General features: G+C 35.7%; 1 protein-coding gene across 1 annotated transcript in view; it reads left to right on the top strand.

Moving 5' to 3' along the window:
• LOC110815295 (zinc finger (Ran-binding) family protein) overlaps positions 1 to 18,081 on the top strand; it is a 30,251-nt gene that overhangs the window by 10,430 nt on the left and 1,740 nt on the right. Inside the window, 13 exon segments of the mRNA XM_088214862.1 lie at positions 2,144 to 2,286; positions 2,818 to 3,409; positions 4,236 to 4,382; positions 5,096 to 5,371; positions 6,116 to 6,223; positions 6,684 to 6,889; positions 11,375 to 11,678; positions 11,780 to 12,397; positions 12,759 to 12,942; positions 14,609 to 15,287; positions 16,551 to 16,668; positions 17,177 to 17,529; positions 17,838 to 17,936. Of these exon segments, the coding sequence (XP_088070988.1) occupies positions 2,144 to 2,286; positions 2,818 to 3,409; positions 4,236 to 4,382; positions 5,096 to 5,371; positions 6,116 to 6,223; positions 6,684 to 6,889; positions 11,375 to 11,678; positions 11,780 to 12,397; positions 12,759 to 12,942; positions 14,609 to 15,287; positions 16,551 to 16,668; positions 17,177 to 17,529; positions 17,838 to 17,936 (3,827 nt within the window).

The raw sequence follows: 18,081 nt of genomic DNA, 5'->3' as shown, positions 1-18,081 counted from the left end.
TGCATCCAAGAAGTGTAACTGTTTTTGAGCCTCAGTATGTCCAATTGTCCTCTTCAAGTTATGGTCCTGAAATTCAAAGAGAGAGTAAGAAATACCACTTTATAAGGTTGGTGCTTGTTGGAACATGAGGTATAGGTGTTAACAAATTGAGCGAAGTTGGTCATGTGGTCTGTGGCTACTGAATTTAAAATCCATGGTAATACGAAAGGCTTATTTGAGACATTTAAACCATGAGAGATACAAAACATACCTGAACTGCCAAGTAATCTTACCTTATTATGTTATCTCTGACATGATTTAAGATTTGTATGACTGCTAAGGCTGAATAAAAATCAAATGAAGGATTTTACTAGGAGGCCGCATGGCTAGGAGGCTGCATGGCTATGTGCATCTGGCTGAAGGGGCTGCTGGAAGGCACCTAGCTTGTGGCTGGGAGTGGCAGCTGCAGGGAGCAGCGTCTATTCTAGATTGCATCTGGCTGGAGCTGCCTGGCGGATTGGTTGCTGGACACAACAGAGAAGACAAGTGGCTGGGGCTGATTGGAGTGGCTAGCTTCCGGCTGGTTGCCCAAGTGGCTGGGGCAGACTAAGCGCAGGAGGGAGCCGCTGCTTGCGGCTTGCAGCTAGGCATCTAGGAGTGGCAAGGCGCAGTTGGTCACAGGAAGGGAACCGCGGCTTGCGGCTCTGTTGATTTTGCTACCGATGATGAAGGCCTATGGGGTAGACTGGTGGTTGGTGGCTGTGAGGTGGTGGAGGCAGCTGAGCTGTGGTGGTCGGCTATGAAGGTTGACCGTTTCTTTTTAGGATTTTTTCTTATTTCGGCAATGAAAACCGAATAGGGTTTGTAAAAGAATTCAAATTTTCTTAACCTCGAGATTTTATACCATATGGAGAACGAAGTGTTGTGTATTTAATATATGACTTTATATATATAAGTAAATAGTAACAATATAAGGAAATATAATTAATTATAAAGATCACGAAGATCAAGCTATATTACTAATAAATCCTTTATCCTAATGTAACCCCAATATAACTTCTTAATGATATATATCTAGAACTTAGTGATAATTGGACCGAAAATAAAGAGGATGAAACTAAAAATTCCTACTCTATGCAAGGGGGATTATATCCCCCCCACCTCAATGGGATTACTTTTATTCATATTTCCAAATTCCCTGAACCAAATCAATGGGTATAAAGAGCAAAAGCTTTCTTGCAGTTCTTGTCAGATTCAACTGCTATAGTTCCCCTATTGACCATAAGAATTGGCAGGCATGAGCAGAGTTCCATAGCTGAAGAGACTACAGGCATCATTACAGGAGGTGATTAGGAGACATCTCATCCTTTCTGCAAAGGAAGATCTATTGACCACCACCTGACCTTTATTCTTAATATTATCCATTGTTTAAAATCTGTCCCCATGTTGCCTCATAGGAAAAAGAGGTGGAGCAATTTCCTTAGTATCTGCATACCATGGGAAGTTGCTCAAACCAGGCTTACCTGTGTGGAAGGATTTCACCTTGAATAGGCCATGCTTGCTGTATTTCTCACTGTGTAATAAATCTGGCTTTATTAAATATAGGGATTACAAGAATTTTTCCATGTGCTAAACTCCTAATTGTCAGGGTTTCAGATTAAATGTCCCAAAATTTTCTAAACTTTTGAAGTGTTATTTTATTTGTTTCAAAGCTTTTATATGTCAACTGTATTTTAAACTTTGAGCAGGCAAAATTGCCCCTACTCGGGGTACCATGGCCTGCCTCTACCTGTCCAACTAGTCAGTGTTTTCATTTGCTAGATTTTGGTTTAGCTGTGACGACTATTTACCCTAGTGTATCCAGTCTTTTACAATGTTCAGTGTTTCTTCTCACATCAAAAGCATGGGTCTTTTCTTGTGCTTAAGTATTGTGTTTTAGAAAATTTACTGATACTTTCATGTTCAATCTTGTGAATTTTGTTTATTTCTATTATCTTTTTAGATTTCTTGAAGTGTAATTGGAAGTTGAACAGTGATATTTCTTTCTGTTTATGTGATCTTTTTGCATACTTGACCAATCCTAAGATCCAATTTTATCCAGCACAGCATGGTTAGGAAAATTTTTCAATTTGATCTTTGATTTGGATGTAAAACTGGTTGGCAGGTTCAAGCAGAATGTAGAGGAGATCTTCGACCTGATCCCCGGGTTGATGCCATTAGCGTCATAGCTCTTGCAATTCAGAATGATCATGATCTTGCAATTGAAGTTAATGTGCTTTTGCATAGTAAGACTGACTGTTGTCTGAGGTATGGTAATTTTAGTAAAGTAATTGCATTTTATATTTGATTTTCATCTTTTCTTTGGATTTATACTGTGAATATATTTGTTTGATTAGCAGAATTTCATTTGCTTTCTAGTTAGTATGGTGGAAGGGACTTGAAAAGGAGAAAAGCTTCTTTATGTTTTGTTCCAAAACTAGATCTCCCATCATATGCTTCTGAGGAATGTCTTGTTCTCCTTCAGACCTTCAATTTTTTTTTTAGTGTTACTGATGAGGATTGCATCATCTCTTGGAGTCTGCTTAACCTCCACAAACAATATCCTCTCTAGATTGTATGACTTTTCTAGGGAAAAAGCAAACAAAAGCATTTCTTTTATTATGTTTTGGAGCATAATTTACACAGTGCTCATGCTCCAGCATAGTCAAAGGGAATAATTTTCTGACCTTATTTAAGTAATTGTTTATTTTTCTTTCTTACGCCATATGTGCTGTCATGTGCTTTCATTTACATCTATTAGTCCTTTTTCCTCTTCTCACTTCTCTTATTTATTTACAGGAATGTTGATGGAGTATCTGATTGCAAAACACTTATTTTCTCAGAGGAGAGACACTTATTTACCCACTTTGTGGACATTTTATGTTCTTTTGATCCAGATATTTTAATGGGTTGGGACATACAAGGCGGTTCACTTGGTTTTCTTGCTGAAAGGGCTGCACAGCTTGGCATAAGATTGCTTAATAACATATCTAGGATATCATCTAAGACAAAGGTGGCTCCTGGCATAATGGAAACTCCTGGTAATGGAATTCCAAATAATGTACAGGATGCACCATTAGTTTCTGATTCTGTTCAATTGGAAGAGACAATAATTGAGGATGAGTGGGGCAGAACTCATGCTAGTGGTGTCCATGTTGATGGTAGAATTATTCTCAATGTATGGCGACTAATGCGTGCTGAAGTTAAGCTTCAAATGTACACAATTGAAGCTGTTGCTGAAGCTGTCTTGAGGCGGAAAATCCCATTAATTCCCCATAAAGTATTGAACAGTTGGTTTTTAAGTGGTCCTGGATGTGCAAGGTATCGATGCATCGAATATGTGGTTCAGAGAGTGAAGTTAAACCTCGAGATATTGAATCAACTTGATTTGGTATAATAAGATATTGAGTATCGTGATAAGCTTCGTATTCATTTTGCAGAAATAGTTATCATGATTTTGTCTGTGTGTGTCCCACAACTAACTTTTTTTTTCCATCAAATAGTTGTCTATATATGTATGTTTGTCGTAATATTGTGTTTTTTTTTCAAAAAAAGATATATAATTCAAAAGCATTAAGGGGTGTAAAATCTGCATGCAAAAGTATTTACGATTCAACTAGGATATTGATTAGATCCTATAAATCATCGTGAGGATAAAGAGGATGACTCCTTAACAAAAAATTTAGAGTCTCGAACCAAAAATCCTTAAGTCTATCAAAAATATGGATGACCCTTTAATATTGAGTTTTATACGTATGCATGTATGGTATGTATGTCTTAATGTTGTGTTTTATACATATAATTATTACTGTTTTCTGTTATTATACTATGTGATTACTAAAAGTAACAATTATGTTATCCCCTCTGAATTTACTGGCAAAATTGGCTTAGGAGTTCTCTTTCTGATGCTAGCAGAAGAATCAATTATGTAAAGCATGCTTGAGAGCGCTTAAAGTAGCTTTGTTCAGGTTTTTGCATGGGGGTGTGCTTGGGAAATATCACGAGGCTTGTGCATGCCTATGTGATTCAGATGTGAACATCTGTGGAGACCTTGCCTATTTTCTTCTCCTTTCATATACTATTATTAGAAGAATAAATGCATGACATTGAATTCTGTTAAGTCACTGGTAGCCAAATGAAATCTGATTAGCAATTTTTATCTTGTTTTACCTTCTACTCTCCTTATTTTCATTGCTATCTTATGTCTACCTGTGCAGATAAATCGAACATCAGAACTTGCTCGTGTATTTGGTATTGACTTCTTTTCTGTTCTCTCTCGAGGCTCACAGTATCGTGTCGAATCTATGTTTTTGAGATTGGCTCATACACAAAATTATCTTGCCATATCTCCTGGGAACTCACAGGTAACCTCTGACTTTCCCTACTGATGTCACAAGCCTCCTTAGTTCACGATGTGATGCTACTTACTCTTATATGAGTATACTCTTTGAAGGAAACCTACTAAGTGATAACTTTCAAATTCAGAGAAACTCTGGAATTAAAAATGGGCAATCCTGAACCAAATCCTGTTTTACGAGAACAAACACAAGAGTTCAGAAAGCGAGAAAAGGGGGATAGGTGCAGAGACTCAATGGAAGCTGTTCTAACAAATGGAGTTTATTTGTGATCAATCTTTATTTAATAAAATCTGACCGAAGGTTTTTCAAAGACAAATTCTTTTATAATATTTAATTTTTAACATGTGTTCTGAAGTGTCAGTTTCGGTGTTTCTTTTGATCTTTCTTTTCCTTGCCGTACTTCAGGAAATGGCTATTAAAAATGTTTCGTAAAAATTGTTTTATGCATGTGATTCTTATTCATTTTGAAAACCTTTCCACTTGATAAACTGGTTTTCAGCCTGCAGCTATGTTGCTTATTTCTTAGCAAGTTCTCTAACTTTCATTGTTAATCTTCTTCTGTTCTGACATCATGCAGTTTCTCAAGCAAATTCAGATTTTTTACCCCTTAAAAATTTACTTCATCATTATTTATGCTCCTGGTTGTGCTTTCATATTTTCTCATATCATTTGTATTAGTTGTGGATAAGAGAATGTGAGCAAAATCTTTGTCTTTCTAGGTTGCTTCTCAACCTGCAATGGAGTGTTTACCTCTTGTAATGGAGCCAGAATCTCATTTTTATACAGACCCAGTTGTTGTTTTGGATTTCCAGTCTCTTTATCCCTCAATGGTAATTGCATACAACCTTTGCTTTTGTACATGTCTCGGAAAGGTTGTACCTTCAAAGGCAAATACTCTGGGGGTCAGTTCATTTTCACCGGATCCACATGTTTTACACGACTTAAAAAATCAAGTTCTGCTCACGCCTAACGGTGTTATGTATGTGCCTTCCAAGGTAATTCTCTTGTACAATTTTGCTTCAGAGAATTGTCCTCTCTTATCTGGTGTATGCAACTGTAGGCATGTCTTGTTTGGAAGTTATAGACACATCACTATTCATGGATTTGAAACACAATTGTGTGTCTACTCCCTTACAGCAACTACTAGCAGTGTATTGTCTTGTGTGTCAGTAATGGAACTAACTCTCTTTCCTCTTTGAGCTTAGTGTGGAAGGCATGTGCCATATTGTGTTTGCTTCTTGTTTCAATTTAGTTAAGGTAACAGTTATTGTCTAGAAACTGTGAAATTAATCACACATTCTCAATAAATTGATTGCTTTTATTTGGTTTTTAATTTGAGAAATTTGAGGCTTTTGTTTGGTTATGGTTTGTTCCTTTGATTGTCATTGTTCAATCTTTTAATGACTGGAAAAGGTTGAAACTCATGGCTAAAATATTCTTGTTTTTTAATTGTCGTAATCGGAAGGGTTGGGAGAGGACAGAAGGGGATAACAAGGTATTTGACATTTGAGATTTGACTTTGAGCTCTTTATTCTCTCTTTCTCTGATTTATGTGTTTCTTTTCTCTCTTTCTCCAGTTGTATCCAGTTTCAATTGTATTATATTTGTCTTTGAGCTGTTCTATAATGTTATCTTTCTTGAGAGTTGTACTATAATTTCTTGAAAGTTGTGATTATCATGTATTTCTTCTCGGGAAAGAAGAATGTTATGTCCTTTTTTATTTTGGGAAAATTGTACAGCTTAGGAAAGGTGTACTACCTCGGCTCTTAGAGGAAATACTTTCTACTAGAATAATGCTGAAACAGGCAATGAAGAAGTTAGCTCCTTCACAGCAAGTTCTTCAACGGGTATGTCAACTTCCTAAAATAAAAGCCCACCTCCTATCCAATAGATTCTTGCTCTATTTTTGTGCTTATTGATGGTGTTTTGCTTAAAACCATCTTTTGTATATCTTTTTCCCTAATTTTGGTTTATCAGAAATTAACATTTTTATGTGAATTCTGTTACAGTAGGTGTGGTAAAATGCAAATAATTTCAATGGCAGAGCTTATGGGATCTTCTTGCTCTATTTGTTTGTGTGGCTCTTTTCTTTTCTTTTTTTTATCAGATTAAACTGATACAGATGTATGGGACTAGATTTTTTTTTTGAATATCATGGTTATGTATCTTGTTGTTGAATCTAAATTGTGAAACAAACTCTGAGTTTAACAAATGTTAGATTCTCTGTCCTTGTGACTCTAGTGTAGATTGTATATTTTCAAAGGCATGAGTATACAAGTCCATCTAACAGATTTCACTTTCTTTCAGATATTTAATGCTAGACAGCTTGCTTTGAAGCTCATAGCAAATGTAACATATGGTTATACAGCAGCTGGCTTTAGTGGTCGTATGCCATGTGGCGAGCTTGCAGACAGCATAGTCCAATGTGGCCGTAGGACACTTGAGAAGGCTATTTCATTAGTCAATGCAAATGATAGGTGGAAGGCCAAAGTTGTTTATGGCGATACTGACAGGTACTAGTCAACCTCTAGTTGCCAGTAAGTATCAAAAATATTATTTACACACATTCAACAAGGCTGTCATGAATCAGGGCTATTTTGCTGGGTTGTGGTTAATTTGGTTGGAAAGAAACACATGATTTTTGGAGATCATGTCTCTCACTTTTTGATGTAGGACATAATAGGGCTACTTTACCTACCAAGCAATTGGGAAAGGCCCTAGATATCATACATAGGGTTCTTAGACATCGCATCTAAAAATTGAGTGAGTTACACAATCAATTATGAGAAATTCTCAAAGATATTATTGAATACTTGAATGATCAATAAGTGAAATTAGAAAACTATTTATAATAATCTATAAGTAGTTTTTTCTAACTAGAATTAAAATAAGTAGTAAAGTAGTAGTGGGTTTCTTACTTAGATGAACATGAGATATATCACCAGTGAAGTGGGAGGATGTAAAAGTACCTGTTAAACAAGGGGGTTTGGGTTGGAGATCTCTTGCTGAGATGAACGTGGCTCAACAAGGTAAATGGATGTGGAGGTTCGTGAAGGATGAGGATAGACTGTGGAAGAGTGTTATTGAGGCCCGTTGGAGGAAGTTTGATGATGGTGGGGTCAGGAGATGTGAGGTGAGACTGCATGGCTTGAGACTATGGAGGAAAACCCTTATGGATCGGCCTAAACTTTAGGTTTTCATTAACTGGAGGTTAGGTAGGGGTTACAGAATCTGGTTTTGCTTGGATGAGTGGATGGATGGGGGTAGTCTTAATAGGCAGTTCCAAAGGATATTTGTTATTGCACAATTGAAGAATATGATTATTAAGGACGCATATAGAGAAGGTAATGGTAACAGAGAGTGGATTGTAAATGTTAACAGGAATCTGAACGACTGGGAAGTTTAAGAATATCAAGCATTGCTATAGCTATTATGAACAGTGCACGTTAATGATAACAGAGACCATATTGTGTGGAAACTGAAACAAAGTAGAAATTCGATGTTAAGTCTTATTAAAGCTATCTGGTGGGAAAAGAGGCAAAAGGGTTTACTAATTTCCCAGCATAGTAGATATGGAAAGTGAAGGCGCTCCAAAGGGTAGCTTTTTTTGCCTGTAAGGTAAGTCGTCAATGCATTTTGACGATTGACAAACTGATGACAAGAGGCAAAATAATGGTGAATGAGTGTTATTTATGCAAGAAAGTTGCAGAATCCTGTAATCATTTTCTCTTATGGTGCCCAAAGACTTATGAATTATGGATAATAGTCTACAGCCTGTTAGGAATTAACTGGGTTATAGCAAGAACGGTGAGAGACGAGATTTGGGTTTGGGAAGGGTTATGTAAAAAGAGAAGTTTTATAAAGCTTATTATGCTAATTATTTTTTGGGTTTTATAAAAAGAAAGGAATAGTAAAACTTTTGAGAATATTGAGGGTGGGAAGCCTAAGATCAAGGATAGATGGTTTCATTATTTGGGTTCTTTGATGTTGAGTCATGACATTTATAGGGTGGAGGATTTTGGGAATGTTATTGATATATTAACATAATTGTAAATCTTTTGTAAATGGGTGGTACCTCCTTAATATCTTGTGAATATACATTTTATATTTTTTATCTTTTAAAAAGTAGTAAAATAGTAAACTTAAGAATACTAATTCTAATAAGAATAAGGAACTAATACTAATAATATTAGAAAGACTAATTCTAATACACATAAAAAAATATTAATAAAAATAAAAATTCTAATTTACTAAAATTGTAATAATACTTTTCAATAATATAGACTTCTAAATAATATAGTAGTTTTACATTGAAAAAAATTATAACTTCTAATATATTTAGGCATAGTTTGCATCATTCTTCTCTAGTTGGAGAGAACTTATCCACGAGTTTTAAAGTGACAAATGATATAAACCTTGATGTTCGAGCTTCCTTATGAAAATTTAACAAACTCTATGCATGGTTGTTTTTTTAAATAGCAAATGTAATAGAAACACTAATTGTTGATGAGTATGAGATCCTGGTTGGAAAATGAATTCAACATATTGACCAATTGAGACTTATACTTTATCTCTAAGCTGAACATCATTGGATCCAATTATTGGTTTAGGTTCCTTCTCGAATTGATCTTTTATAAAACTCTCCGTAGGTAGTGAAAGGTCTTGAATAACTTCAATATTTTTACTTTTAAGAAGACATGGCAGTTATTCTTGTTTCTCAACTTCAATGGGCTCCTCTCTTTATCTTCTTTTCTTTATATTTTTCACTGACTGCAAGTCCTTTTGGACGTTTACATTTATTCATCTCTTCTGTAGTGAAAAACTTTAGAACTACATCTTTTATGTCATGCATAAAACGAGAAATGTTAGTAATCTCATCATACTAAGCGTTTCGATCATAAAGCAAGGTTGACTTAGAAGAATATGTGTGAACATCATAAAACTACATCGCACAAGATTGGATCACTACTAGTACCATGACAAATAGAAATAAGACTTTGTTGAGTTATCAAAATATTCAATTTATCTGTCCATACTAGCCTGTATAGTTGGGGATGTGGTTGCGTCTGAAGATTGAATCATTCAACTGTAGATTAAAATAAGATTTTTCGCAATATTTTTTATAAATAACAAGTTTTTCCTATTTATTTTCACAGCGTGTACTATTTTGAAAATTGGAGAATACTTTGGGTTTTTTTTCAACGTCAACCGCATAATTGTGCTTAACTACAATCAAGAAAAACTTGTCAACTCTGTCATCCTTGAGTGATGACTCATTCTCTTCTCACGATTCCACATACTTTAAACTTTTTTTATCGCAAACTTTCACAAAAGAGACTGTAAAATAAGAAGAATAGCATGAATTACCTTTTGCCAGTTTAGGTTAAACAATCTAGTCAAACTTGCTTAAAAAGTCAAAGAGAGCACAAAACAAAAAGGCCTACTCATGGGTGCACTCGCGTGGGGTTCATGTGCCAGCTTCTGGTCACTGGATTGGCAGCGAGCGTGGGCGGTCAGCTCAACTAGAGGTGCTCCAGATCAAAGGCCAGTGTAGGAGACAACATTTCAGAAGTCCAGATTCATGAGAGGCAGTAGCTGTGGGAGTTTGTGTCGGTGAGTATGGCAGTTCCCAGTGGAGTTCTATGGCAGGGCTTCAGGGGGTGGACAATGGCAGCTGTTTTAAGGTTTTTCTTATTTTTTGTGATTTTCTTTTCAGATAGGTTTGTGACTGTTTGGGTGTAAGGTTTTAAGAATTTGGGTGTAGGACTATCTTAGCTTTAAATACCAAATTGATGTAGGAATTATGGTTAATTTTCCTACTAGGAAATTGGAAAAAGACCTAGATATCACACATAGGGTTTTTAGGTATCACATCTAAGGATTAATTGAATCACACAATCAATTATGAAAAATTTTCAAAGATAGTATTGAATACTTGACTGATCAATAAATAAAATTATAAATCTATGTATAATAATCTCTAAGTAACTTTTCCTAACTAGAATTGAAATAAGAAATAATAAAGTAGTAAAATTAGAAATACTAACCCTGATAAGAATTGGGTATCAGTTAAGCAATGACTCGTTCGGTCAGAAATGAAATCTGGGTCTGGAAGAGCATCAGTTGGTGAAGGAAATTTGTGGACCCTGGACCTTATTCCACTCACCATTTTCTAAGTGATACGGAAGGAGACGAATCGAAAATTTTTTGAGAGAATTGATGATTTAGGGATTTTGATAGGATTAGGAACAGATGATTCTACACCTATGGTTTTTTTTTATTTTGTACCATCCTCTTTATTCTACAGAGGATTTGGAGGATCTTGGTGACATTTTGGAAATATATGTAAATAATATATATATGGGATGACATTTTCTTGGTACCAATTAATATGATTTATACTTTTTATTTCAAAAAGAAAAAACTAATCCTGATAAAGATAAGAAATTAATACTAATAATATTAGGAATATTAATCCTAATACACATAGAAAAATACTAATAAAAATAAAAATTTTAAGTTACTAAAGTTATAGTAATACTCCTCAAATAGACTCCTAAGTAATATAGTAGTTTTACATTAAAAGAATCATAAGTTTTAATCTATTTAGGCATAACTCATTCTGTATTTCCTTTATCTTTTTTGAGATTAAGATGTCTTTTGAATGATGTTTTGGATTAAGAGACATGGGTAATTTAAATATTATTCTTTTTCTATTTAGCACAGAGCTTGATCGGATATCACCTGTCTAGCTTGCTGGTTTTTTCCTGTTCTTCTCCTTTTGTTTTCTTTCTTTAGGGATCATAGCCAGTTGTCCGTAGTTGTACTTCTCTTTCTCTATTTGATAATACTTCTTTTTCATAAAAAATTAAAAGTGTGCCTCTGGCATCTTTTCAGGGACATGCTAATGATTTGTAAGAATTCTTGTCTCCATCTTCCTTTGGTTCTGTTTTACATAGTTTAGCCTTGACAAGCTGAAAATGTTCTATTTTCTACAGCATGTTTGTCCTCTTGAAGGGGCGTACTGTAAAAGAAGCCCTTCAAATTGGGCAAGAGATTGCATCTGCAGTAACTGCGATGAATCCAAATCCAGTTGTGTTGAAGATGGAAAAGGTCTATCACCCATGTTTTCTGCTTACAAAGAAGCGCTATGTTGGTTATAGTTACGAGAGTCCGGAACAGACTGAACCTTTATTTGATGCCAAAGGTATTGAAACAGTTCGCAGAGACACCTGTGGAGCTGTTTCCAAAACAATGGAGCAGTCACTAAGACTATTTTTTGAACATCAGGATATCTCTGAGGTGGATACTCATTCACTTCTTTATCAATGCTTTAATTTTCAGTCCTGAGAATTGACTTAGAATCTTGTCATGTTCTGATATTTCCCTCGTTGTATTCACAGGTTAAAGCATACTTACAACGTCAATGGAAAAGGATTCTATCTGGCAGGGTGTCGTTTCAGGATTTTGTTTTTGCAAAAGAAGTTCGCTTGGGTACCTACAGCTCAAGGGTTCCTTCCTTGCTTCCACCAGCAGCTATTGTAGCCATGAAAGCAATGAGAGCAGATCCCAGGGCAGAGCCTCGGTATGCTGAGCGAGTGCCTTATGTTGTGATCCATGGCGAGCCTGGGGCTCGTTTGGTTGATATGGTGGTGGATCCATTGGACCTTTTGGTCATTGATTCACCTTACAGATTGAATGACTTGTATTACATTAACAAACAGATAATTCCAGCTTTGCAGCGGGTGTTTGGACTTGTTGGAGCTGACTTGAATAGGTGGTTTTCGGAGATGCCCCGCCCTGCCAGGGATACTTTTTCGAAGCGCCAATTACATTCTTCAAACTCAAGTCGAACTAGAATTGAATATTACTATCTATCAAAACATTGCTTATTATGTGGTGATTTAGTCCAGACATCAGCTCATTTATGCAATAAGTGCTTGCAAAGTGGACGTGCTGCAGCAGCAGCTGTTACTGGGAGGACTTCAAAATTGGAGAGAGATATGCATTGCCTTTCTGCTGTGAGTATTTATACATTTTTATAAGATCTATTTAATTTTAGGAGTTGATTGTCAGTGTGGAATATCTTGGTCAATAATTTTCTTCCACATTTTTACATGTTGATGCCCTGTGAGGATTTAGGCAGATAACATAAAATTTTCACTCGTGCATAAAATGTTTACAAATATTTCTGATCATGTTTCAATTCACAAAAGAATTTATCTTATTCACTCGTATTTTTCATTTGATAAACCATCCATCTTTATGGTAAGGTTTCAGTTTCAGACGAAGTTCCAGTCTAAACAACAATACCGATTTTGTCGAGTTCATCAGGATTTGATGCTCTCATTCTTAATTCACTCGTACTGGGTTTTATTGCAGATATGTCGACATTGTGGAGGTGGTGATTGGCTTGTTGAAAGCGGGGTAAAGTGCGTAAGTCTTGCTTGTTCAGTGTTCTATGAGAGGCTTAAAGTTCAGAAAGAGCTCAAGGCTCTTTCCGCTGTTGCCAGAGACAAAGGTTTCTATCCAATGTGTATGATTGAGTGGTTCTAATATTGGATTTAAAGGGTAAGTGAAAGGTCTATTTTCAGTGTAGATATGCCAATGGTGGTGGGTACCCACAGATTTTTTTCTGTACTTTTTCTAATGTGATATGAAAGTCTGTAACTGGTAGAACTTGGTATCGGTTTCGGGCTTATCCTGCTTTAATTTCGTTATCATGTACTTGTAAACAATTATGACTGCGTAGTTTTTGTTATAATAATTATGGGGGCATGAGCTGCATTTTCATTACCTAGCAGAAAGTCTAGAATGGTAGAAGTCTCTCAATTGCACATAAATTTAATCTTAAGCAGATACCATAAATTTAAATTTTTTATAACGTTTTTAACTATGTTTTAGTTCTTACAGAAAGTTAGTTTTCCTTTATTGACTTACTATCTTCATTTGACAAGGTCATGCATTATTACTAAATTTTTTCACATTTAAGCCAAATTTATATTTTTTCGTAACAACCGTACCGGACATTGATTTTGCGAACCTTGTTATGCAGAACTCAAACGCTCCTCTGCAGATAATCACTCGTTAATAATTCGCCGGCATCCAGATCCGAAAGCAAATGTGTTGGGGATGTGGCAACTGGCTTGTTTGAAAGTGAGATGAAGCACCAGTCTTGCTTGCTTGGTGTTCTCCGAGAGGCTCAAGTCTTTTTGTACAGTTGTTATACACGAAGTTCCTACCCAAAGTGTATGGTTGATTGGTTTTGCTCTTAGTCGGGTAATTGAAGAGTGTTTCACTATTTGCTCCCTGTATGTTGTGTGTTACATTAGAATACTGTTGCTTAGCATATATGTTGTTTGTAATGTATCACAGTGTAAAGGTAGATGTGTGTGTGTGTGTATTAACAATCATGGTGTACCCACAATGATGATTAATGGTTTTTCATTATCTGTTCTCCCTTTTCTTTTCTTGCCATTGTTCATCATTTTTTTTTTCTGTATTTTTAGTTTACTTTGTTACTTTGTAGGTGTATAAGATTTGATTTGTTCTGTTTCAACAATTGAAGTATTCTTCTGTGCAATTAAGGATAAACCATGAAAATTTATTGCAAATTTTAAACTTTAAATTCAAAAGAATTTGCTTGTTTTTGAGCAAATTAATCTAAAATATTTGTGCATTAAATAATTAAAATCCACTAACAATTATAATTTCAAAGTATAGAAATTATTTGACATATTACTGATAAACTTGTAAACTCTGTCTGTGTGCTGAACTTGTTAATATATTTATTTAATATATTACTGATATATTGGCTTTTATGTATATACCCATGTTGCAAATATATTCGATTGTGTGTGTGCGTGTGTACTTACACTATTCTGAATTATCATTATATATATATGTATGTATCTAATTGTATATTGTTGGAAAAAAAAAATAATAATAATAAAAAAAAATACTTATATCTTATTAATAAAATCATAGTCTAATTAACTTTATTTACTCTAATTAATAAAAGAGTAAAGATTTTATGATTTTTACTCCATGATCATACGGGGGGTTTTGAAGGTTCTCGACGAGGTTTTACCCTTCTCGTCGTTGTCGTCGAAGGGTTTAAGGATCTAAAAGCCTTTTGCCTCGTTCCACAGTGGACCTTTCAATTTGATTCCCATGGAGGACTTTGCTCGTCATGTTACCTGAACTCTCTCTATATTTTTTTCTCTGTCTTCCAAAAATGGCACAAACACCATTCTCTCTTCTCTTCCTCAGATGTCTTTCTCTCTCTGCCCCTCGTCCTTTCAAAAACCATCATCTTTTCCGATCCTCCATTCCTTCTATAAAGCTCTTTTCCGCCTCTCCCCTTCGTCAAGGACAGAATCCTTCGCCGGAGCCCCCAAAACCTTCTTCCCTCTCTGCTCGCATGAGCTTCGTGTTCGACCAAATCGATGCCATTGAGAAGCAGCGCTCCCAACAGGACCGAACCCTGCAAATGATACGTTCCTGGCGTCAATCCAAACAAACCCACCAGCAACAACAGCATCCGAACCCCGAATCCTTCGATTCCCGGCAAACTGTACCGGGGTCAGAAGTAGAACCAGTTGCTGCCGAGTTGGAGCCGTCAAGCACCGCCGGGTTGGCTGGAACCAGTTCAGTGGAGTTGAGAAAGAAAGGGCCGGTGGAGTTGGTGCACCCTTGGCCCGAGTGGATAGAGTTGATGGAAAGGTTGGTGCACCAGAACTACTTTGATCATCGTAGAAGAGATGAGGACAAGATGGTGCAAGATTTAGGGATTGATGTTTCTGAGGTTGATGGAGTAGTTGAGGATGTGGGGGTTGATTTCTTTAGGGATTTTAAGACAGTTCAGACCGCCTGTCTCAATTTTGGAAAAGACCGGTTTGATATCTTAAGGTTTGTGTTTTTGCAGGATCCGTGTTACTTTTGTTACTTTTGACGTGAAGGGTTGCAAATTTAATGAAACTGATTAATGTGTTTTTGTATAGTCTGGGGTTTAGCATTTAGTTATATTATGGTTTTTATATGAGAAACGGTACTCTTTCGTGTAGACTTATAAATGTAAGTCAACCGGTTTGATATCTTTTGCATAGCATTTAGTTGCCAATGCTAATAAAACTAACAGGAATTGGATAGACTTGATCTAAAGTTAGAGGCTTTTACAGTGTTTGGGGTTTTGGACCTCATTAGGATAGATGATACCAAACTAAACTGATTGGGAAAGATTGAATTTTGAAGGGTTAGTTATGATGAAAAAAGTGTAATGAACATGAAGAAGCATCCTATGGTATATCTAGTCCATACACTGTTGTGCTCCTGCAAAAAAGCACTAGTTTTTAGCTGGTTTTCTTACTGGGGAGTAACATAGTGATAGATGATTAGATCACTCCCTTATTTAATAATCCTAGATTACATAAAATGTCAGGATTTTAATATTCTTTAGATTCAGATTTAGATTGTTTCTCCCTGTTTGCAAAAATTTCATGTTTGATGATTGAATTTTGAACTCTATTTAGATAAAATGGATAACTTAACACTTTAGAGCCATGTTTATTATGTCTTTTCAAGATTTTGTGTGACTGTAGGTTCAATGTTATTTTGGACTATAAGGTGAGGTTGGGTCTTAAAATGAGGGGCTTTTGATGTGAAGTCAACCTCTAAAGCTCTTATTTTGGGAGTTAACACATTTTTTTTCCTTGGATAAAGTGGGTGGCAGCCAAGAGTTGCAGGATCTCTTAAAGAAAAAATTTGGCTTTGTTGGCTTCCAAGCATTGCAAGAGCTGAAAAATGCTATTCCTAGTTCTTTACCTCTATTTTTGCGGTTTTAAATGAGTGAATATAAGAGCATTTGCTGATCGGGAGCTTCTGTAGCATTTGTAAGGACCAATGGCTCCAGTTTAACAGGCATGCTTTTTTGTAATGAGTAAGAGCTTTTGGATCTTTGCAATGGAACTATTTGTGGTATTTTCAATCTTTTCTCAAAGGTTTCTGTCCTTTTGTTTATGGGTGGCACCTCTTTGGGAGTTTGTGAATGATTTGTTTATTTTCTTGTCAAAGAAAATCCACCCGGAGTGACACTGTATTCATGCATTTTCTATGGGAACTTGTTTCTTTTCATGTTACTCTGTTAGGTTTTGCTGAGATAGAAGTTGATTTCAGGTCACTGTCAAGACAGGATATTCAACTTCTGGTGGGTTATGGCTGCCCAAGTACAGACAAGAAAGTGGTTTTCTCTGCAAAGTTATTGAGAAAGCATGTCCACCTTGATGAAGGAGATGTGAGTTTGCTTCCTTAACTACTTAGGCTATTAGTAGAATACTCCACAATACATCTGCCTCCTCTCTCCTTTTCAATAAAATCTGTTTTTCTTAATAATTCATAATTTTGTTTCATTTGGAAAGATAGCTGCTATATATGATATGCTGTAGTTATGTTATCCGCTTGACTTTAGTAAATGGGACTGTTATACATGGTATGAATTCAAAGAACTAGGATACTTGTCTTCTCAAACCAAAAAACATCGAACTTAGAAAAGTGTAAGATCCTTCATTCATTTTTCCCCTTGCATCAAATTTACTCTTAAGTTATTATTTTTTTTAAAAAAAGACTCTGATTGAACTCTTTAACTTCATTTGGAAAAAAAAAATTGATGATATGAGCATGTTGTGGTGATTAATATTCACTTTATTTATTTTTTTGTTCCCAATATTTATCTGATTTTCAAACAGTTTATTAATAGCTTACAGATTGCTCTTCACATGATGACCGTCTATATATAATATCAGGTCTGTAGTTCCTGCAGTTTAAGGACATCATGTGAGAAAGGATATCTGCTAACAAATAAAGAGGATGAGGCACGCACAATTGACGTCATGCGTGTCCTGCTGACATATGGTTTTGATCCATTGGATGGATCTTTGGTCAATAAATCTGTTCTAAAACAAAAATCGGTTAAGAATGTAGTCCGCAAGTTGCTTCATGAGGTAGTTAAGCTGAGTTCTGTTCCAATAGATCCAAATCTTCCGCCTCCAGTGATAAAGAAGCCTCCACCAAAAGTGAAGCAACCTCCTCCCCCTCCAAAGAAACGGGTAGGACGTGATGATGTTGAGATGAAGAAAGGTGATTGGTTATGTCCCAAGTATGTGATATATCTCAAAACTCAAAGTTCATGACTTGTTCTTTGCGACTACATTTGTTTTTTTTTTTTTTTTCAGTTTGCAAGATCTAATTTACAGTCTGTATTAATTTTTCTAGTAAAGTTACCCAATAGACATCCTTGGTTCGGAGTCCATCATTGAGATGTAATAAATAATTAGCCATGTATATAATATATTGACGCTATAGCCTATTATTAGTTTAAGGGCATGAGATGAAACTTATGTTGTCTAGCTTTCTTTGAGTTCTAGAGATTTTCTAATTCACAAAATATCCTGAAATTCTTATCAGGTGTGATTTCATGAATTTTGCGAAAAACACAGTTTGCCTACAATGTGACGCTAAACGGCCAAAGAGACAGCTTCTTCCAGGAGAATGGGAATGCCCCGAGTATGTTTTTGTAATAATATACTTTTTCTCCCTTGCTGCTACCCTGTTTGACTGCCTTGTTTGCATGATTTTCACTTAAATACCTCAATTATATTCAAGTACCTCTGCAGTTGTTAAGCTTACCTTATTGTTTTGTTCCTTTGCT

The sequence above is a fragment of the Carica papaya genome, chromosome 3, assembly GCF_054855325.1.
Source record: "Carica papaya isolate Zhongbai chromosome 3, ASM5485532v1, whole genome shotgun sequence".
Taxonomy (NCBI): domain Eukaryota; kingdom Viridiplantae; phylum Streptophyta; class Magnoliopsida; order Brassicales; family Caricaceae; genus Carica; species Carica papaya.
The sequence above is the reverse complement of the archived record's forward strand: the minus strand, read 5'-3'. Positions and strand labels throughout refer to the sequence as shown.